The 23,120-nt window shown below is 35.1% G+C and overlaps 1 protein-coding gene across 5 annotated transcripts in view; it reads left to right on the forward strand.

Moving 5' to 3' along the window:
- Nucleotides 1-23,120, forward strand: part of OSBPL8 (oxysterol binding protein like 8) — a 189,643-nt gene that overhangs the window by 81,015 nt on the left and 85,508 nt on the right. For 2 of the 5 annotated variants that reach the window (XM_019952714.3, XM_019952715.3), the window contains 2 exons: nt 8,568-8,604; nt 18,538-18,675. In XM_019952714.3, the coding sequence (XP_019808273.2) occupies nt 8,568-8,604; nt 18,538-18,675 (175 nt within the window). The remainder of the gene's footprint in view (nt 1-8,567; nt 8,605-18,537; nt 18,676-23,120) is intronic. The other 3 variants (XM_019952713.3, XM_073788387.1, XM_033866308.2) reach the window with 2 other exon arrangements.

Here is a 23,120-nt window from a genome sequence, read left to right on the forward strand (position 1 = left end):
CATTTCTTTTCATTCTTTTTTCTTTATTCTGTTCCACAGCAGTGAATTCCACCATTCTGTCTTCCAGGTCACTTATCCGTTCTTCTGCCTCAGTTATTCTGCTATTGATTCCTTCTAGTGTATTTTACATTTCAGTTATTGTATTGTTCATCGCTGTTTGTTTGTTCTTTAATTCTTCTAGGTCTTTGTTAAACATTTCTTGCATCTTCTTGATCTTTGCCTCCATTCTTTTTCCGAGGTCCTGGATCATCTTCACTATCATTATTCTGAATTCTTTTTCTGGAAGGTTGCCCATCTCCACTTCATTTAGTTGTTTTCCTGGGGTTTTATCTTGTTCCTTCATCTGGTACATAGCCCTCTGCCTTTTCATCTTGTCTTTCTGTGAATGTGGTTTTTGTTCCACAGGCTGCAGGATTGTAGTTCCTCTTGCTTCTGCTGTCTGCCCTCTGGTGGATGAGGATATCTAAGAGGCTTGTGCAAGTTCCCTGATGGGAGGGACTGGTGGTGGGTAGAGCTGGCTGTTGCTCTGGTGGGCAGAGCTCAGTAAAACTTTAATCTGCTTGACTGGTGATGGATGGGTCTGGGTTCCCTCACTGTTGGTTGTTTGGCCTGAGGCAACCCAAGACTGGAGCCTACCTGGGCTCTTTGGTGGGGCTAATGGCAGACTCTGGGAGTGCTCACGCCAAGGAGTACTTCCCAGAACTTCTGCTGCCAGTTTCCTTGTCCGCACAGTGGGCCAAAGCCCCCACCCCCACCTCTGCAGGCCACCCTGCAACACTAACAGATAGGTCTGGTTCAGTCTCCCCTGGCGTCACTGCTCCTTCCCCTGGGTCCTCATGCGCACACTACTTTGTGTGTGCCCTCTAGAGTGGAGTCTCTGTTTCCCCCAGTCCCGTCGAAGTCCAGCAGTCAAATCCCACTAGACTTCAAAGTCTGATTCTGTAGGAATTCCTCCTCCCGCTGTGGACTTCTGTGGTATAAGTGTTCTCCAGTCTGTGAGTCACCCACCCAGCAGTTATGGGATTTGATTTTACTGTGATTGCACCCCTCCTACCGTCTCACTGTGGCTTCTCCTTTGTCTTTGGATGTGGGATATCTTTTTTGATGAGTTTAGCGTCTTCCTGTCGATGATTGTCCAGCAGCTAGTTGAGATTCTGGTGTTCTCACAAGAGGGAGTGAGAGCATGTCCTTCTACTCCCCCATCTTGGTTCAGGGCCTGTTAACAGAATTTTAGAACCGGAAGTTAATTTGCAATAATGTCTGAACATACAGGTAGGAATATGTTGAGCTGAAGTTTTGGAGATAGGCTAGGTCTGAAGAAGAAACTTGGAAGTTGTCTGAATAAAGGTAGCAAATGAGCCTTCATTAAGAATGGAATCTGCAGGAAGAGAGCAGGTAGAGAGAAAACAACAAATAGTTGAGGATTGGTTGTTGGTTAAGGTCACTCACTTATTGAATTGGAGGACCAAGTGGAGGTAGGCAATTAGGAGAAAGGAAGCCAGAGCAGTGGCGTATTTTATAAACTAAAGGAGGAGAGAGGACTTGCGTGGAAAGTAGGAGAGGGCTTGCATGGTGGAAGGGCTGGTATAATTAAATATATGCAAGGAGGATAAGAACTGTGAAAAAGCCCCAGAACATGTCCGAGAAGACTTCATGGGTTGGCAGATTGATTGTAATTTCCTGAAGCCTCGGGATTTTTTTTTTTAAGGATTTAGTTTCCAGTGTACAGATACTGGTAAGCATACTATTGCTTTTTTTTTTTTTTGCTACTTTTTAAAGGATTAATGCACCACTTAATTCATTTGATAAACTGTGCATGCTCTCCAGATTCAGATTCAGGTATACGAAATTAAATCACTCCTGAGAAAATTTGTCTTTTTTTTTAGATCTTGCCATTTGCAGAAGTTGCTGAAGTTAAAGAGACAGAGAGTAATATATGGTATTATTTTCAAAATGTTAACATTTTTGTATTTTTTTTAGAATTTCAAGTTAGATTCTTAAAATATATTTTCCACTATGTTTAATAATAGATGATTATGACATTATAAAACATAGCTAACATAGATCGAAAAGATCACTTTGAAAATTGCGTTTTCATTTTTCCAATATGTAAATAGATTTAATCTTTTTTGACTATAAAAATAATGCATACCAATGTGCCATTTTTAAACAATAAAGAAAAATATAATAAATAAAATTCTACCTTCTAGAGGTAACCACTGTTTTTATTTTGTGGCATATATGTGTTCATATGTGTATATCTTACACATGAAATTTCATAAAAATGGAGTCATATCATACAAACTTCTTTATAACCTACTTTAAAAAAATTTTATTTTACTGAAGTATAGTTGATTTACAATGTTGTGTTAATTTCTGCTGTATAGCAAAGTGATTCAGTATAACACTTTTAAAAGCCAATATATAATGAATGTTTTTCAGTCCCTGAAAAAAAAACCAAACTATAATGACTACATAGTATTTTATTATGTGAATGTATTATTATTTATTTAATTCCTTGTTTTAAGTAGATTAGTGTAAATGATGTGATAAATATCCTTGAACACATCTTTTAGTATACATTCCTAGTGGTGGAATTGCTGTATCAAAAATGTAACTGCTGGCAGATCAGATCATATTCTCTAACAGCGATAAACTCTAGTCCCAGAAAAATATTCCCTTAAAATCTCTCCTGTAAAACTCAGGGATAAAATGTGCACAGTGTGTTTTGCAAACGATTGCAGGAATATGAAAAAATTTATTTAAGTGTAGAGTGATGACTCCTGTTTAAAGAACAAACAGATCTCAGCTGCGTTGTATATCCCTCATTGACGTTTCTTACTCTAAAAGCCAAAGATAACACTAAGTAGAACATTCTTTTTTTTTTAATTTTCTGTTTTTTTAAAAATTTATTCTCCTTTTTTTTTTTTTTTTTAAATTTTTGGCTGCACTGGGTCTGTGCTGCTGTGTGCTGGCTTCCTCTAGTTGCAGCGTGCGGGGGCTACTCTTCGTGTTGGTGTGCGGGCTTCTCACTGCGGTGGCTTCTCTTGTTGTGGAGCATGGGCTCTAGGTGCGTGAGCTTCAGTAGTTGTGGCATACGGGCTTAGTTGCTCCATAGCATGTGGAATCTTCCTGGACCAGGGCTCGAACCCCTGTTCCCTGCATTGGCAGGTGGATTCTTAACCACTGCACCACCAGGGAAGTCCAAGCACTCTTCAGATGTTTTATATAATTCTTCTTCAGTATTGTGGCTTCCGAGAGCCCACTGAAGTAGGATTGCTTCTCTGAGTACAACTTGATCAACTGTATTGGGGGAAGAGGTGCCGTCTGCTTGGAATTTTATTTTTAAGCTCTACTCATATCAGTGTTTGATAAGCTATTTGTACTTTCTCTTAAGCTCAACAAGTAAGTCAAATCAATAAAACAGGGAGGTGCCGTGCTAAAGGCAATGAAATCAAGCTATAGACCTCATGGTATTGTTTCTGTATTATATATATACGGTGGCCATCTGTCCTGGATTGCTCAGGACTGAGGGGTTTCTCAGGTTGAAGGGTGTGATTATGAACTTCTACCTCTTCCTTTACATTGCTTAAAGATCACAAGTTTTATGCTAATTATAGATGGCATGGCAAATATTTAGAAGTACATTAAAGTAAAATCACATTTTTTATATTATGCTTTTTTCCTGATATTTGTAGACTAAAATCAGTAAAGATTTAGATAATGGCTATATTTCATGCTTTTATTTAAAGTACTGGTAGTATGCTATTGAATACTAAGTAGAAAAATTCTAGGCATGTTACTATTATTATTTTTCAGCTCATGCTTTCTGCCAAAGTAGAGAATTTATTTATGTGATAAAAAATTTGAGATGACTATGGACATTGTTCAAGGGATAATTGTAAACATGATAAGTTGCTCAGAGAGAGAAAATGTTTCTGTCATATCTTTTTTTTTTTTTTTTTTTTTGGTGGTATGCAGGCCTCTCGCTGTTGTGGCCTCTCTCGCCGCGGAGCACAGGCTCCGGACGCGCAGGCTCAGCGGCCATGGCTCACAGGCCCAGCCGCTCCACGGCATGTGGGATTCTCCCGGACCGGGGCATGAACCCGTGTCCCCTGCATCGGCAGGCAGACTCTGAACAACTGCACCACCAGGGAAGCCCTGTCATATCTTAAATGCTCTTTTTCTGAACAAACTGAGGAGAAAGTTCCTGGATTCCTTGAAATTCTAGCAGTATTTCGTTCTCTAACAAAAGCCAAGAAGAGTGGCTAGCTTTTTATTTTTTTTAATATCTTAAAAGGTACTTGTATAGAGCATTTCTACATCAATACTTCCACATCGTCTTTATTCATGGGTTATACAATATCGAACTGCACAAATTAGGCCCAATCCTAAAAGCAGTAAGAATAAGAAGTGTAGTGTACAGTTCAGCAGTGTGTAGAAGACTTCAGTGATGTCTGTTACTTGGTAAAATTAATATGTAATCTTCAATTACTTATATATTGTTTCCCAGTTAGCATCACTTGCAAATAATTCTGGGAGGATGATTTCACTTGCATCTCAACTTAATGCCTTTTTATCCACATCCTTCTGGGAAAGGTTTCTGAAGTGAAGCTTATTTTTCATTGTGTTTCTGCTTCTATTTGTAGTGTTTCAGCTTTAATTCTTAGTTCTGTTGTTCCATTATAATGTATGTTTTCTGGAGGCTGTTCTTTTATCCTGTGGCATTTTTCAATCTCCTGTGATGAAGCCATTCAGATCATATACCCTAACTATCACACATACCATAATTTATACTATTTTCTTACCAACCTAAACCTTTCCCTGTACAGGTCTGTGTGTCTAGCTGCCTACTTGACATTTTGACTTAGATGTCTGACAGGCATTTCAAACTTAACCTATTCCAAACTGAGCTACAGTTGGCCCTCCATATCCGAGGGTTCTGCATCCAAAGATTTAGCCAACTGCAGATGGAAAATATTTTGGGGAAAAAAATTCCAGAAGATTCCAAAATGCAAAACTTGGATTTACCACATGCTATAAGCTATTTACATAGCATTTTCATTGTATTTACAACTATTTACATAGCATTTACTTTGAATTAGATATTATAAGTAATCTAGAGATGACATAAAGTATATAGGAGCATATACATGGGTTATATACAGATACTACAGCATTTTATATAAGGGACTTGAGCATCCGCAGATTTTGGTATTGTGGTGGGGTGGGGTGGAGGTGGGAGGTGTCTTGGAAGCAGCTCTCTCTGGATACCAAGGGATGATTGTACCTATATTTCTCCCTGTAAACTAGCTTGTCTCACTGTCTTTTCCATCTCAGATTATGGCAGTTCATCCTTCCAGGTGCTCAGACTCCAACACTTGACATCATTTTGATTCCTTTTTTTCTTTTACCTCATGCTTGGCCTGTTTGGAAATCCTGTTGACCTTACCTTCAAAATATATTTAGAACTTAACTACTTCTCATCACTGTCACTGCTCCCATCTTCATCCAAGTCTCCTTCATCTCTCCCCTAGATTATTGCAGTAACCTCTGAACTGATAATACCCTTGTCCCTCTGGTCTATTCTCAACATAGCAGCCAGAGCAGTCCTGTTAAAACATAATCATGTATGTTACTCCTTTTCTCAGAACCATCCCTATTTAATCCAGAATAAAACAGAAGCCTTGACTAGGTCCTATGAAGTCCTACAGCTGTTTACTTCTTTGACTTCATCTGCTACTCTCCTGCTTGCCTTGTTTCCAGCCCTCTGGCCTTTTCACTATTCTCCAAACACTCCAGTCTTGCTATCCAAGTACTCTGCTCTGTACTTGATCCTCCCTCTCCCTGGAGTACTCTTCCCCTTTAAGTCCTTATGGTTAAGTTTCCTCATTTTGTTCAGTCAGCTTGGTAGTGAAGCCTTCTTAGGCCACCCTATCTAAAACTTTAACTCCATCTTCCCTAACATTTTATGTCTTCATTTTCTGCTTATTTTTCCTTAGTATTTATACTATATAATATACATCAAAATTTTACTTGTTTATTATGTTATTGTTTATCTTCCCTACTAGAACATAACTACCACAAGGACAGGATTTTTGTCTGTTGTGTTCACTGCTATATTTCTCAGTGCTTAAAATGATACCTGTCTATATAGTAGGTACTCAGTGAATATTTGGATGGATGGATGGATGATAGATTAATGATAAGAATAGGCAGTGTTTACTTTGATTATTCTCCAGTGCCTCAGCCTGAGAAAAATATTGGATTAATACAATACATTCAGATTTATATGACACCAGTATGCCTGAGGATATAATGTTGAAAGCATAATTTGAAATAAATGTTCAGAAGCTGTTGTATATGCTAGGGATTATTTTCTGGGAGTAAATATATAAGGAGTACAGCTGCACAGAAGATGACATAGTGCTTTTAATCAACAAAATCTGAGAATTATACAGAACTGTACAATGAAAGTGAACTTGATCTTTTTTCCTAAGTAGAAGACCAGTTCAAAAGCTTCAAATGTGACTGGCCCTTGTGAAATTAAATACTCTTAACTATGTAAATATGGTTAGAATCATTCTTTCCTTTAGGAAGTTATAGGTAAATCTAGGGAAACTGGTAATTATTCATATCAGTACAGGAAGATTTTTCCAAAAGATGTCTATGAAGGATTTGTAAAGTTTGCCATAGTTGTCTCTGTCAGGTTCTGAACTTCCTTCAGTTTTCCAATATTGTATTAGCTATTTATTGATATATAACAAATCATCCCAAAATTAAATGGTAGAAAACAAGCATTTATTATCTTACAATTTCAGTGAGTCAGGAATTTAAGAGCAGCTTTGCTAGGTGTCTCTAGCTCAGAATCTTTCATATGGTTGCAATCAAGCTACTGGAGAGTGGGAGCTGCTGCTGAGGGGGTCAGGGGAGGCGGGAGAGCCATTTCCAGGGTCACTTAGGGTTTGTGGACAGACCTCAGTTCCTTTGCCTCATGGGCCTTTCTACAGGGTTGCCTCATGATGCAGCAGCTGGCTTTCCCCAGGATCATCTATCTAGGAGAGAGCAAGAGACCACAAACAAGGTTGAAGTCATAGTCTTGTTACAGTCTAATTTTGGAAATGACATCCTTTCACCTCTGCCATTTTCTGTTCATTAGAAGTGATTCAGCAAGTCCAGTATATGCTCAAAGAGAGGCGATTATACACCAAAAAGTGGGGATCACTGGGGCCATTTTAGAGGTTGCCTGCCACAAATACTTTAATCTCTTCCCACATGCTTGCTAGCTGTAATGGATTTGAGCACAATTATTTCGTTGTCACTAAAGCTGTATTTCTTTTTAGTTTATCTGTGAACTCAGTTTATAGAAGAATGAATTTAAATGGACACCTATAGAAAAAATGAATAGAGCAAATGCCTTTAAAGGCATTAGAACATAATTTTAAGCATTGTGAAATAACCATCACTTTAGGGAAGTAACAGGGCCAAGATTTTTTTTTTTCCCCTAGGAGACAGCAGAAGCCCTAAAGCAAACAACTGCTACTTTTTTTTCTTTTTTTGGTCAAAACCAATTAAGATTCCCCATTCCCTTTAAATAAGACCAAACAGTAATGTCATTAGTGGTGGGAACTTTTTGTTTGTTTGTTTATCCACTTCTGATACGTTTCCATGTTTGGTATTTGAAATGAAGGAGAGAGCTAAGGACTCTGTTCCTGCCAAGGGAGACCAAAACACTTGTTTATACGTGACATTTAGTGTAATGCTGTTTATTAAAATAGTTACTAGACAAAGATCAGCAGTCTTTTTCCTGTTTCTTTTAGTTGATTGCAAGTTAATCATTTAAGAATTGGATCTTCTGACTTCCTAGAGACTAGTAGCTCTAGATTATATGCTTGATATTAGTGGGTCCTAAGAAAGTTTTGTCTAACTTAGTAAAATTTATTGTTCTTCTAATCAATACTCTTTGTTTTTTTGCCATTTGAGAAAAAAATTTGTTCCACTTTGTTGATGTCTCTGTAAAAGCTCTTTACACATGCTTGGCATAATGTAAGCACTCAGTAAACTCCTTTCTTTATGTAGAAGAAGCATCCTGAATTTCTATGTAGTGTTAAGTGCTTTCATGGCATGCAGAACTAATATTTAATAGTGCATGGGTGTTATATATTTTTAAGCCACTTGAATTTAAATGAATAACTTTCTGGCTGTCCTTTACATTTCTAAATAATTTTTTATCACTCCTAACCCATATCTTGAATTATAGTTGAAAGTAATTTTTCACTTGAGTAATTTTCAAAACAAAATACTTGGGTGATTTCATTTTTCTCTTTCCCCCTTCATTTTCCAAAATTAAAACAAACATAACACCTAAGCCAAGGTCTTTTTATGTGTGGAAAAGAAAATTCCTTGCGAATTATGATTATTAGAATTGATATGCATGTGCTTTCTACTTATAAACTAATGCTATTTTCCTTGTCCTTTTGTTTCACTGCTGCTTCAATCCTGATACATTTTGCTTCTTCCTGATTTGGATTGTATTTGTTTGCTGCTCAATTACCCTGCATTAAAAGCTTCTTGGTGATAGCAAAGATGTCCTTGGGCCATCAAGTAAGTAGCTAAAGTTTGAATGGCATGTTTGGAGACATGATAATATTTTGATGTGTACTTAGAAAAGGCATGTGGTATTTCCATTTTGGTTATTAAGTCTTCTGCTTTTCTTTCCAGGCTTTGAAATATAAAGTAAAGAATATGAATGATCATTCAGTACCCATCTGTTGTCAGTGTCCATCTGAGATTGATAGTGTTTGTATATTTACGTCCTGATTATCTGAATATGGATTATTTATTTAGCCAGTTATCTACTTCATAATTTATAAATTGATAATTCCTAAATTATGAATTAATACTTCTTTATAGTATCCTTTCTACAATCATCACAAAGCATAGATCAGAGTACTCTGAGGCTGGATATAGTACAACAAATTCACTGCCATATGAAAGTGAGAAATAGTGTCTTATTTTGTCAGAATTTTTACATAATAGATAATTTGGTTATGAAAAGTTTTTATGTATACTTTGGTGATTTCATAAGTGACCTGCTTTATCTAGGGATTTAGAAGATACACCCTTTAAATTTATGTCCAAAAAAATTTTTCTTGACCAGACGCTGTGCTAGCTTCAGGGGATACACGATGAATAAAACATGTGCCATGCCCTTAAGATCATTATATACTAGTAGGGGAGTTAGACCCATGAATACATAATTTCAAAGCTTTGTGACATATTAAAAGTCATAGAATTACTGAGGTGAATGAAACTTCAGAGATCATTTAATAAAGCATTAATTTTGTAGATGAAGAGCCTGAAGCTAAGAACTTACATATCTAAGGAGTTAGAATTGGTTGCTAGTTCAATATGTCATCTTCTGGTTTTCAGAAATCATAATGAAACTATCATTTTACTGAATTCAAGTCTAACCAAATAATTAAGATGTTACTGCATCATAAATCAGACAAAGATTTTAACTTTATTCAAGACCAATGTGGAAATTATATCAATTTAGGATGTTTTAGTATTTATTCCTAAGTAATTGACTGTAGTAAGTCAATTCACCACTTTGGGGCTCATTTTTGTTATTGGCTAAAGAAGGGGACTGAGCAAGATAATGGCAAAGTTTCTTCTAGTTGTAAAATACTTTGGTCTAGATTAGTTGCTGTTTTCTCTAATAATGGTTATAGTATATTTGTGATTTTGTTTTCTAAAAAGAGAGGTAATATAAAGTGATATGCTAAAATTCCTTTTTTATTCTAATTGCAACAATTCATAGTATTTTAAATACATTGTTTATTATACATCTCGCATTATTAGAATAGTGAAATTTAAAAGTAGAAAAAGTATACAAATCCCAAAACATTTTTATGCTTTCTTGTTCAGGCTTACTTGTGATACCTGGTAGATATTTTCAATGCATTTTTCAGTTACTTTAATTACCTCATATATTTAGATGTTGGCTCAGGTGAACTGATTGGCACTGCTGAACTTTACAAATAGAATTGCATTTTTAGAAATTTATTGTGGTTATATATTTTAAGCATATGTAAATTAAAATATACAACATATAGTAGAGAAGAGTTTATATTGTACTCTGCCAACTGTTTAAAGACCGAGGCTGTATAATTATTTACTGCAGACCATATATCTGTTTGAGTGAAACGTAATTTCACATAGTACTTCATTAGGATCTGTACAATTGAATTAAAAAACTATGAAGATCATATTCAAATTACTTATGTATTTGAGAAAAGGTATATCCTCTGTAAGGGGATATTTAGGATTTTCATAGAGATTTGTATGACTTTAAACAATTACTTTACTTCTTAGTTTTCACTTAGATTAAAAGCAAACACCAGACTTTGAGGCTTGTAATATTCTTCAGATTTTGTATTGATGAGTTGAATTCAGAAAGGATGGTAGTTATAGAACCATATTCTCTTAGAAGTTACAGTATGTTAATTATATTACTATTATTCCAGTGTGATTAGTTCTTACCATATTTAAAAGTAATATGACTAGCAAAGTAGGTGGCTTTGCTTTACTTTGACTACAAAGTAGAACCAGGAGAGGGCACTATAATGCTAATATCTTTAGAAGGTTAGGCAGTTGATTGAATTACCAGAAACTGTTTTGGAATCCTGCAGTGATTCATTGGTCAAATATCGATCCAAGCATTTAGTAAGTATTTATTGTCAGTTTTATGCCAAAGGATACAAATGAAAATAAAGTCACTGCCCTTCTTGAGTTTATATGTGAATAGTCTACTATTTTGCAAGTGATATAGGACATCAAAATGATTTTTATATTATGCAGATTTTCTGTATTATAGTTAATGTTTGTGAATGGGGTGAAAGAAAACAAATTTAAAAATGCTTTCTGTTTTTTTTTAAGGAAATATACTCTGTGTATTGCTATTTCTATAAGCCCTCTCATTTCAAGGTTATCAAAATCATAAACAGTAATACCTCAATCAATAAGGAGTTAGAAAGGGGTGAATAGAACTAAGTTTACACTTTTCCTTTTTTATATAGTGAAGTTATTCAAGACTTAGATATGTATGTCTTTCTTATGGAATACTAAAGCATACTTTAATTCTTTTAGCTGTTCTTATAATGTATTTAAATTAGCCTTAAATGTACTAATACTATAAAATAATATATGAAGCATATGTAAATTATAAAGCATAATCATACAGTGAGTACATATTGAACCTACCATTCAACTAAAGAATTTGAATCCTCCAAATGCCTCATGTCTATCTATGTGCTTCTTCTCTTTCCTCTCCCTGTGCCTACCGCCCCCCCAGGGGTGATGACTAATTTGTATTTTTTTGTTTATTATTCTTTGCTTTTTCAAAACTAGATTTTTGGGGTTATTTTTAGGTTACATATGTATCACTAAGGTTTGCTAGGTTTTTAATTTTATAGGAATGGTATCATGCTATATGTCATCTTCTCTGACTTGTTTTCTGTAGTTAACATTGGATTTCCAAGATTCAGCCATGTTACTGGGTATAGATAAAGACCATCTGTTTTTAGTGCTATATACTATTCCATTATATGCCTATACCACAATATATTAATCCATATTGTTTTCAGTTGATGAATATTTAAGTTGTTTTGATTTTTGCTGTTATGAACAGCATTGCTATGAACGAATCTTATTTTTGTCTCTTGGTACACACACAGAAGAGTATTTCTAGGTATAAAGCTAGGAGTGGAATTTTTGGACCCATGGGATATGTGAAATTCAATTTTATAAGCTCTAAATGGTTTTTCAAAGTGCTTATATCAGTTTATATTCTGCCAGCAATGCTTAAGATGGCTCACTGATCCCATCCTTAACCAGTATTTGGCATTATCAGACTTACTAATTTTTTTCAGTTTTACTGAGTGTAAAATATTTATTTCATTGTGATCTTGATTTGTTTTTTCCTGACTGCTAAAGAGGATGAAAATCTTTTTGTACATTTATTGGCCATTTGCATTTCTTCTTCCATGAACTAACTGTTCCTGTTTTCCCACCATTTTTCTCTTTTTTTAATTAAAGATTTTTTTAATTGAGGTATAATTGACATACAACATTGTAGTAGTTTCAAGTGTGCAACATAATGATTCCATATTTGTATATATTTTGAAGTGATAACCACAATAAATCCACTTAACATCCATCACCATACATTGTTACAGAATTTTTTTTCTTGTGAAAAAAAATTTCTTCTTCTTTAAGATTTATTTACTCTTGTGATAACTTATAATGGAGAAGAATCTGAAAAAGAATATAGATAGGTAGATATCTATATACATATAGATATATAATTGAATCACTTTGCTATACACCTGAAACATAGTAAATCAACTGTACTTCAATTTTAAAAAAGATTTACTCTCTTAGCAAATTTCAAATATGCAATACAGTATTATTAACTCTAGTTGCCATGCTGTACATTACATCCACATGACTTATTTATTTTATAACTGGAAGTTTGTACCTTTTGACCCATTTTGCACAAGCACAACGCCATCCCCCTCTCTGGCAAACCGCCGATTTGTTATCTATATCTGTGAGTTCAGTTTTTGTTGTTGTTCTTGGTTATTTGTTTAGCTGCCACATATAAAGGAGATCATATGGTATTTGTCTTTCTCTGACTTATCTCACTTAGCATAATGCTCTGAAGGTCCATCCATGTTGTCACAAATGAAAAGATTTCATTCTTCCATTGATGGACACTTCGGTTGTTTCTGTATCTTGGCTATTGTAAATAATGCTCCAGTGAACATGGAATGTGTGTATCTTTTCAAATTAGGGTTTTCATTTTCTTTGGATAAATACCCAGAAGTGGAATTGCTGGATCATGTGGTAGTTCTATATAGGTTTACTTTTTGAGGAACCTACATACTGTTTTCCATAATGGCTGCACCAATTTACATTCCCACCAACAGTGCACAAGGGTTCCCTTTTCTCCACATCCTCATCAATACTTGTTATTTCTTGTCTTTTTGATAATAGCAATTCTAACAGGTGTGAGGTGAGACCTCATTGTGGTTTTGATTTGCATTTCCCTGATGATCAGTGATGTTGAGCATCTTTTCATGTACCTCTTGGCTATTGAGCTATATGAGTTCTTTATATATTTTGGATATTAACCCCTTATCAGATATATGATTTGCAAGCATTTTATTCCATTCATTATATTGATGGTTTCCTTTGCTGTGCAGAAGCTTTTTAATTTGATGTAGTTTCACTTGTTTATTTTTGCTTTTATTGCCTTTCCTTTTGCTGTCAAATCTAAAAAATCATTGCCAAGACTGATGTCAGGAAGCTCACTTCCAGGGACTTCCCTGTTGGTGCAGTGGCTAAGAATCCACCTGCCAATGAAGGGGACATGGGTTCAAGCCCTGGTCCGGGAGGATCCCACATGCTGTGGACAACTAAGCCCGTGCGCCACAACTAATGTGCCTACGCTCTCAAGCCCGCGAGCCACAACTACTGAGCCTGCATGCTGCAACTACTGAAGGCCGTGCACCTAGAGCCTGTGCTCTGCAACAAGAGAAGCCACTGCAATGAGAAACCCGCACACTGCAATGTGAAGCCCATGCACCGCAGTGAAGAGCAGCCCCCGCTCGCCGCAACTAGAGAAAGCCTGCGCGCAGCAATGAAGGCCCAACACAGCCAAAAATAAATAAATAAATTAAAAAAAAAAAAAGAAGGTCACTTCCAGTTTTCTTCTGGGAGTTTTATAGTTTCAGGTCTTAAATTTGAGTCTTTAATCCATTTTGAGTTAATTATTTTGTCAGAAAATAAGTGGTCCAGTTTCATCCTTTTGCATGTGTCTGTCTAGTTTCCCCAACACCATTTATTAAAGAGACTGGCCTTTTCCCCATTGTATATTCTTGGCTCCTTTGTCATAAATTAATTGGCCATATATGTGTAGGTTTATTTCTGGGCTCTCTATTCTGTGCCATTGATCTATGTGTCCCTTTTTATGCCAATACGACAGTGTTTTGATTACTGTAGCTTTGTAATATAATTTGAGATCAGGGAGTGTGATGCCTCCAGCTTTGTTCTTTCTCAAGATGACTTTGGCTGCTCAGGGTCTTGTGTGGTTCCACACGAATTCCATTGGAATTTTGAGAGGGATTGCATTGTCTGTAGATTGCTTTGGGTAGTATGGACATTTTAATACTATCCCTCCAATCCATAGCATGGTATATCTCTCCATTTGTGTGTGTCTTCTTCAATTTCTTTCCTCAGTGTTTTACAGTCTTCAGTGTTACTGGTCTTTCAACTACTTGGTTAAGTTTATTCTCAGGCATTCTTTTTGATGCATCCTCCCATTTTTCTTTTGCATTTTTGGTCTTTTTCTAATTGATTTATACGAGTTTTTTTTTTTAACATATTCTGGATACCAACTCTTTGTTAATTATATGTGTTGCAAATATCTTCTCTTGTTTTTTTTGATTTCTTTATATCTTTTGATTAGATTAATTCTTAATTTTTTTTTCTTTTTTGGTTAGTGCTTTGTTGTGTCTTTTTTTTAATTTTTGAATTTTATTTATTTTTTTATACAGCAGGTTCTTATTAGTCATCTATTTTATACACATCAATGTATACATGTCAATTCCAATAGCCTAATTCATCACACCCCCACCCCCACCCCCCTGCCGCTTTCCCCCCTTGGTGTGCATATGTTTGTTCTCTACATCTATGTCTCAATTTCTGCCCTGCAAACCGGTTCATCTGTACTATTTTTCTCGGTTCCACATATATGCGTTAATATAAGATACTTGTTTTTCTCTTTCTGACTTACTTCACTCTGTATGACAGTCTCTAGATCCATCCACATCTCAACAAATGACCCAATTTTGTTCCTTTTTTATGGCTGAGTAATATTCCATTGTATATATGTACCACATCTTCTTTATCCATTCATCTGTCAATGGGCATTTAGGTTGCTTGCATGACCAGGCTATTGTAAATAGTGCTGCAATGAACATTGGGGTGCATGTGTCTTTTTGAATTATGCTTTTCTCTGCGTATATGCCCAGTAGTGGGATTGCAGGATCATGTGGTAATTCTATTTTTAGTTTTTTAAGGAACCTCCATACTGTTCTCCATAGTGGCTGTATCAGTTTACATTCCCACCAACAGTGCAAGAGGGTTCCCTTTTCTCCACACCCTCTCCAGTATTTGTTGTTTGTAGATTTTCTGATGATGCCCATTCTAACTGGTGTGAGGTGATAACCTCATTGTAGTTTTGATTTGCATTTCTCTAATAATCAGTGATGTTGAACAGCTTTTCATGTGCTTTTTGACCATCTGTATGTCTTCTTCGGAGAAGTGTCTATTTAGGTCTTCTGGCCATTTTTGGATTGGGTTGTTTGTTTTTTTAATATTGAGCTGCATGAGCTGTTTATATATTTTGGAGATTAATCCTTTGTCCATTGATTCATTTGCAAATATTTTCTCCCATTCTGAGGGTTGTCTTTTTGTCTTGTTTATGGTTTCCTTTGCTGTGCAAAAGCTTTGAAGTTTCATTAGGTCCCATTTGTTTATTTTTGTTTTTATTTCCATTACTCTAGGAGGTGGATCAAAAAATATCTTGCTGTGATTTATGTCAAAGAGTGATCTTCCTATGTTTTCCTCTAAGAGTTTTACATTGTCTGGTCTTACATTTAGTTCTCTAATGCATTTTGAGTTTATTTTTGGGTATGGTGTTAGAGAGTGTTCTAATTTCATTCTTTTACATGTAGCTGTCCAGTTTTCCCAGCACCACTTCTTGAAGAGACTGTCTTTTCTCCATTGTATATCCTTGCCTCCTTTGTCATAGATTGGTTGACCATAGGTACGTGGGTTTTAAAGGTTTCCTCTTTAAAGGAATCATTTCCTACCCCAAATTTATAAAGATACTCTCTTAAATTTTCTTTAAAAAGCTTTCAAGTTTTGCTTTTTGCATTTATGTTTTTAATTTCATAAAAAATATTCTTTGTGTGTTGTATGAGAGTGGAACCTATTTTTCCAACATGGATGACCAATTTTCCTAGTATCAATATTATTAATTGCATAGTCTTTCCTACCTCTGGCATATATATACGCTCCACATATGCATGGGTTTGTCTCTGAGAGCTCTCTGTTAAGGTCTTTAGATCAATTTGTCTCTCTCTATATCAATACCATACATTTTAAATTTCAGTAATAATTTTTAGGTATTAAATGGATATTGGATTTAGTAACTGAGTAAGCCACCATATACTTTATGATAATGAAGTTTCATAAAAATATAAAATTTGTTGATTTGATTCCTTCAACAAAATTCTTTTGAACACCTTCAGTATGCCAGAATCACACTGGGACTTGAGGATTTATGGAAAAATAAGGCAGACAAAACTCCCTTCTCATGGAAGTTATGGTCTCATGTAGAAGGCAGATAATAGACAAATAAATTATATAATTTCAGATGCTGATAAGAGCTACAGTGAAAATCAGGTAGGGTAAAGTGATAGAATATAATTGTGGTAGAATGGGCACTAACCAAAACAAAAAAAAACAAAACCAGAATTGATAAATTGTATTATATTAAAATTAGGAACTGACTTATCAAAAAGCACAATGAGGGGCTTTTCTAAAGAGATGACATTTGAACACAGACAACAAATGACGAGAGTGGTCAATAATATGAAGATGTGGGGTAGAAGTATTCCAGGTAGAAGGGAAAAAAGATATAAGGGCTGTGACTGGGGCAAGATGGCATGTTTGAGGAATACCAAGAAGGCCATTATGGCTGGAGCCAAGTGAATAAAGAGGAAAATAGTAGAGAATGAGGTTGGAAAGATAAGCAGGGGCCAGACTGTTGAATCTTTAGGCCATGGAATTTATTGCAAATATAATGGAAAGCCATTGTGGATATTTCTCCTTAATACAAATCTGATCTATGGTTTATAAAGATTATTCAGGCTTTTGTATAGAAAATGAACTCTACACAAGGCAGGGAGCAAGATGCTAAGTCCGGAGACCAAGTAGAAATCTGCTGCTGTGATATTGGTGGTAATGCTGGCTTGGAACAGGGTGGTAGTTGTGGAAGAGAGGAGAAGTAGGAGGATTCCAGATAAATTTTGAAGATAGAGTATAAAGATCTCACAGATGAATTGGATATGAAATGTGAAAGAAAGAAAAAATATCAAAGAATACATATAAGGTTTTTGGCCTGAGAAAGTGGGGGAAGGAAATAGTGATTCCATTAACAGATGGGAGAGAGGCAGGTTTGGAGAATAAGGAAAGGCAAGAATGGTTCTGGATAAATTTGAGATGTCTGTAAAATAATAGAGGTGATTATAAGGCAGGTAGTTGGATATGTGAGTTTTTGAGTTTAGGAGGAGATAAAAATTTAGTAGTCATCAGTATAAGGATTTTTTTTTATGGACTTGATGGGAAAATAAATTTATATCTTTACTTGGATGATAAGTGAAAGTATTTTTGAGTTTTTACTTTAAAATTTAAGGAGCTAAAATATAATTTTGATAACTTTAGCACAATTTGAAAACATGTTAAAACAATTAGATTTAAAAGATATGGTGATTAAAAATGTGAATATTAAGTTCTCATTAAGTTTAAAATTACATCTAGACTGAAGACAGAATCATCCTCTCTCAAGATAAAACTAAAGTTTTCATAGACTGAAAAGCAGTTATATAAAATGAAAGCTTGGAGATCCTGGGGTACTGTGGATTAGCTCACGATTTGCCCTACTCCTTCAATGAGTATTTTTCTCTTTTCTACCCTCTCTGGAACTGGACATTGCTCTCCTCTATTAGTAGCTTTGTCAAATGGGTGAATAGCAGCCTTAAACACTAGATTGATTGTTGGGACAGCAAGCTTTTGAGACCAGACTTTGAACCAAATGGTTCTGAGTTAGAATCTTACCTCTGTTATTTAGTCTTAGGCAAGACAATCTCTGAACCTAAAGTTTCCCCATCTCTAAAACAAGAATCACACCTACTTTCCATGAAAATTAGAAATTAGAGTAGAAATTCTAGTGAATATAAAATACCATTTTATACTGCTATTAATTTGTATTTTTTTCATTACTAATGAGGTTGACTATCTTTTCATATGTTTACTGACCATTTGTATTTCTTCTGTGAAATGACATTGTCTTTTGCTTACTGCTCTATTGGCAAATATATAGAGTTAATAACACAATGAAAGGTTGACAGTAAACCTTGGAGTACTTTCATTATCAGAATATGTACTTTCATTTTTATGAGGTCTATAATTTGTATAATTTGACTCATACCTATAAATTCCTCTTGAATTGATAACAAACTAAAAATAAAACAATTATGTTAATTTTTTATTAAAGTATTGAGTTGGTAAAATGAATATAACCACTGAGGCCATTTCAGTCGTAGTTCTATTCCATGTTATTAACTATGCCGTTATGTAAATCTATGAATTAAGTACTAATTCTTTTTTCCTTCTTTCCTTGAGCTGTGGTAGCAAACAGTGACGATACTCAACACCTGACACCAGGAAAGATGAGTCAGCGCCAAGGGAAAGAAGCTTTTCCAACGCCAACCAAAGATTTGTATCAGCCATGTTTTAGTCCAGCAAGTCCTCATAGCCAGGGTAAGGAGTTGTACTTTAATGTTTTTTGTTGTTTCTGATGGTGTGGTGTGTGTGTGTGTGTGTGTGTGTGTGTGCATGTGCGTGTGTGTGTGTGTGTGTGTGTGTGTGTGTGTTTAGGGAGAAAATGACATTTGGGGGTCTATCATGACTTTTCTTTTGGGCTGTTTGGTTTTATAAAGGTTGATGTTTGTTTTGCTTGTTCATAATACTCTTGAAATGAGTGCATTTTCCTTTGGAGTCCTTTAATTCCCCTTATATTCTACAACATATTTGGTTACTTGTATCATTCTTCTCATTCAGTGATTCTCAAACTTTTTGGTCCAGGACTCCTTTGTACTGTCAAAGATTACTGAAGCCCCCAAAGAACTTTCGTTTATTTGGGTTAGGTAACCTCCTGATACTTAACTGTATTGTAAATTAAAACTAAAACCTTAAAAAAAATAAAAAATAAAAAAATAAAACCTTAAAAAATGTTCAGTGTTTTTTTAATTGAAGTATAGTTGATGTACGTACAATATTATGCACATTACAGGTGTACAATATAGTGATTCACAATTTTTAAAGGTTATACTCCATTTATATTTATTATAAAATATTGGCTACATTCCCTGTGTCATATAATAAATCCTGTAGCTTATTTTATATGTAATAGTTTGTTTAAAATGTTTACTCTTAATTCATTTAAAATTAAATAATAAACCTATCACAGATTAATATGATTAAAATATTTTTATGAAAAATAACTGTCTCCCTCTCCCCCACCAAAAAGAAAGTTGAGTGAGAATGAGAAGAGTAGTATTCTTTTCCCTCAGGGTCCCTCAACCTTGGACCTGTTGTCATTTGGGGCTGGATAATTCTTTGTTGAGGGGAGGTATCCTGTGCATTGTAGGATATTTAGCAGCATCCTTGGCCACTATGCACTAGATGCCAATAGCATTTTTCCTGATTGTGACAACTAGAAACAGCTCTAGATCTTGACAAATGTCCCTTGCAGGACAAATTGTCTCTGGCTGAGAACTACTGTTTTACAGTTTTTGCAAATCTCTTTAATTTTTATGTCTAGCTTTATCAAGGACATTTGTAAGTGAAACCGGCCTTCTTTTACTGCAAGTGCATAGCAGTGAAGAAATCAGTGACTACTACTGCAGTCTGGTGCCTCTGCTTTGATATGTGCTGAAGTGCCAATGGTCTTACCCAGCATTGCTTTTGCACTATCAGTGAAAATGTCAACACAGTGAAAAGTATTATGAAACTAGTTTTGACGTTGCAGACCCTTTAAAAGAGTCTTGGGGACTTCCAGGAATTATGGAATTCCTAAGTCATAATTGATACCTTTTGTATATTCGCTTCTGCTTCTTAGCTAAAGTTTATTTGATCAAATGCTTTGAACTCTCCGGTGGTACTACTAGTAACTGTGGTGGAAAGACTTCTGCTTTTAAAACTAAGAACTTAAATTTGGTGTTTGAAAGCTAATATGTACTTAGGTTATCAAATATTTTTAAAAATTTAGAGTCTTAACAATTATGTTATACTGTCTGTATAGTTAGTCAGGTTTTAGTGTTGTTACTTTATGAATTATTCATTGAAGTAGGCTTTAGTTACTTCTTTTTAAACGAATATTAACTGGTTAATAGTAAGTTACATGATCACTTTCAAACTTATTCCAGTAGAAAATGTTTTTCTAGTCAAGTGTTAGATGGAGACATTTTTATATAGCATTGCAGGAATTGGAAAAACTTTAACAAGATAAAAACAATTACTACTATGCTAAAATTTATTGCTTGGTTGTTGAATACATTTTGGAAAGTTAACATTTTTGTTACTAAATGCTTTTTTGAAAATGGATATATGGTACACAATGGTATACATAAGCTTCATTAAGATAAAATTCTGAAAGGATGCAGCTTACGTGATTTTTTCGTTCTGTGCACCAGAATTTTGACTGTAATAAATATGGTTCATCTGATTCATATATCTGTGTACTAGAATATTTAGAGGAATTCTTTAACTTGGAATTTAATGAAACAACAAAAAGGTTAGTTACTAATCATTAGTTAGTAATTACTAATCAAAGTACTTTCATGTGTCACGAACATTTTCCGGCAAACAGGGAATTTGAGAGAATAGTACAATGAACACTAATAAATCCATCAAGTAGATGTAAGAAGTTATTAACCTTTTGTTGGATTTATTTTATTTATTTGGGAGTGGGGCTGGAATATTTGGAGTAAATCATAGACCTCATGATGTTGTACCCCCAAATACTTAATCCATCTCTAAAAATTAAGAACATTTTCTTATATAACCATAAAACCTTTATTAGATCTAACAAAGTTAATGATAATTATTTAATATAAGCTAACACCTAGCTCAAATTTAAATTTCCCAAATTGTCCCCAAGTTTTTTGCAATAAGCTTCTTGAAACCAGGATCCAAGAAAAGTTCATGCATTGCATTTGGTTGTTACATAATTAAATCTCCTTTAATCCCAAAGAGCCTCCTTGTTTACTCTTATTTTATTTTCTCTTGTGCCTTTGACTTTTTTAAGAAACTAGGTCAGTGTCCCTACAGAGTGCTGGACCTTTTCGATTTGATTGCCTCCTTGCAGTATTGTTTTATTTGTTTCCCCCTGTCTTTCGTATTTTCTGTGAACTGGAAGTTAAATGCAAAGGCTTGACTACATTCAGGTTGAACATTTTTGGCAAGATTATTTTCTAGGGGATGTGTACCACTTCATGCTGCCTCGCATGAGAATTCACTCAACATATGATTGTCCCACTATTAGTGATGTGAGATTGATCAGTAGGTTCAGGTGGTGGCAGCCTAATCCTCTTCAATTGAAAGTTGCATCTTTTCTCCCCTTATAACCTGAAAGTAAAAGACAGTTGGCACCTAGTAAATATTCTGTTCCCCATCAACTTTTCACCTAAAGGTGTAAGCACTCTTTGATGATCAAGATCAATTAGGGTGGAAAACAACATTAGGGTGGAAAAGTGGTGATTTTCTAATTCTGTCATTCTTTTTACACTTGAAGTTTTTGTGTAAGAAAGAGATCTTAATTATCTTAAGGTACCTAATAAACACTGAAATAAGTTCCTATAGAAAAGTCAGGATACATGGTTATTGCCTCCTAAGTACCAGTTTTTTAGATTAAAAAGAAGACATAAAGTCTACTTCCGGTGGTGACGTATTTTTTGGGCTTACAAATATTTTAATGTAAAGAACTCATGCATTGAAGATAGTAATAGTATCTATCCAGTACATAAGATTTTTATAAGGATTTAAATGCATTAATACATATAAGAAGTTTAGAACATAGCCTGGTAAATGATAACCACTCACGATAGCTGATTAATAATAATATTAATAACCACAACAACAATATTATTACTATTATTATTGTTTTAAATAAATGATTCTATTTGAGTTGAAGGCTGATATTTCGACTTTTGCTGTACTTCAGCATCTTATAGAGGCTCAGTTGGAAATTCTTTTAGTATGGATGGCCATGCACAACCTCTAACTTTTGCATTTACAGCGTCCGTAGTGTTAGTTATATCTTGATTTACACCTAAATGTTCCTGGGTAAGTTATGGGTAAATTAATAGTTGTAGAGTGAATTACATACTGAACGTACTTCTCTGTTAAAGTCAGCCTATTGGGTTTTTGAAATGTATAATATCTCCCTCTGGTTTACCTACTGAAATTCCACATCATAGTTTTCAGGTGTCAGAGGTGTGTTTGAAATAAGATAAACCCATTAACTCTTGGTTATGGTGAAGATAAATTATCGGGGATTAACAAATATCTAGAAAACCTCTTTGATAGGTCTGCCATAACTCAAGTACTCTAGATCAGTATTTCAGCTTCTGAATGGAAAGAATTAGAATTCCAAAACCTTATTGATAGTAATAATGACCAACATTTAAAGTTCCCTGTGTCTCTTAAGTGCTTTTTACATGTATTATTAGCTCCTGGAATTCTTATAAGAACCTTATGGTATATAAATCATTCTCCCTGTTTCACAAATGAAGAAACTGAGCAGTTGGTAAGGGTAATTTCCTTAATGTAGTTTACACAGTTACTATGTGATAGAGCTAAAATTTGAACCTAGTTATGACTCCAGAGGTTTATATTTTTAAAGTTTTGATCAATTTAGTCACTTTTTTTTTTTTTTTTTTTTTTGCGGTACGCGGGCCTCTCACTGTTGTGGCCTCTCCCGTTGCGGAGCACAGGCTCCGGACGCGCATGCCCAGAGGCCATGGCTCACAGGCCCAGCCGCTCCGCTGCATGTGGGATCCTCCCGGACCAGGGCACGAACCCGTGTCCCCTGCATCGGCAGGCGGACTCTCAACCACTGCGCCACCAGGGAAGCCCTAGTCATTAGATTTTTGAGGCTCAAATTTTACAAACCTTAACTCTGGCTCCTGTGTCTTTTGATATAA

The sequence above is a fragment of the Tursiops truncatus genome, chromosome 11 (genome assembly GCF_011762595.2).
Source record: "Tursiops truncatus isolate mTurTru1 chromosome 11, mTurTru1.mat.Y, whole genome shotgun sequence".
NCBI lineage: Eukaryota > Metazoa > Chordata > Mammalia > Artiodactyla > Delphinidae > Tursiops > Tursiops truncatus.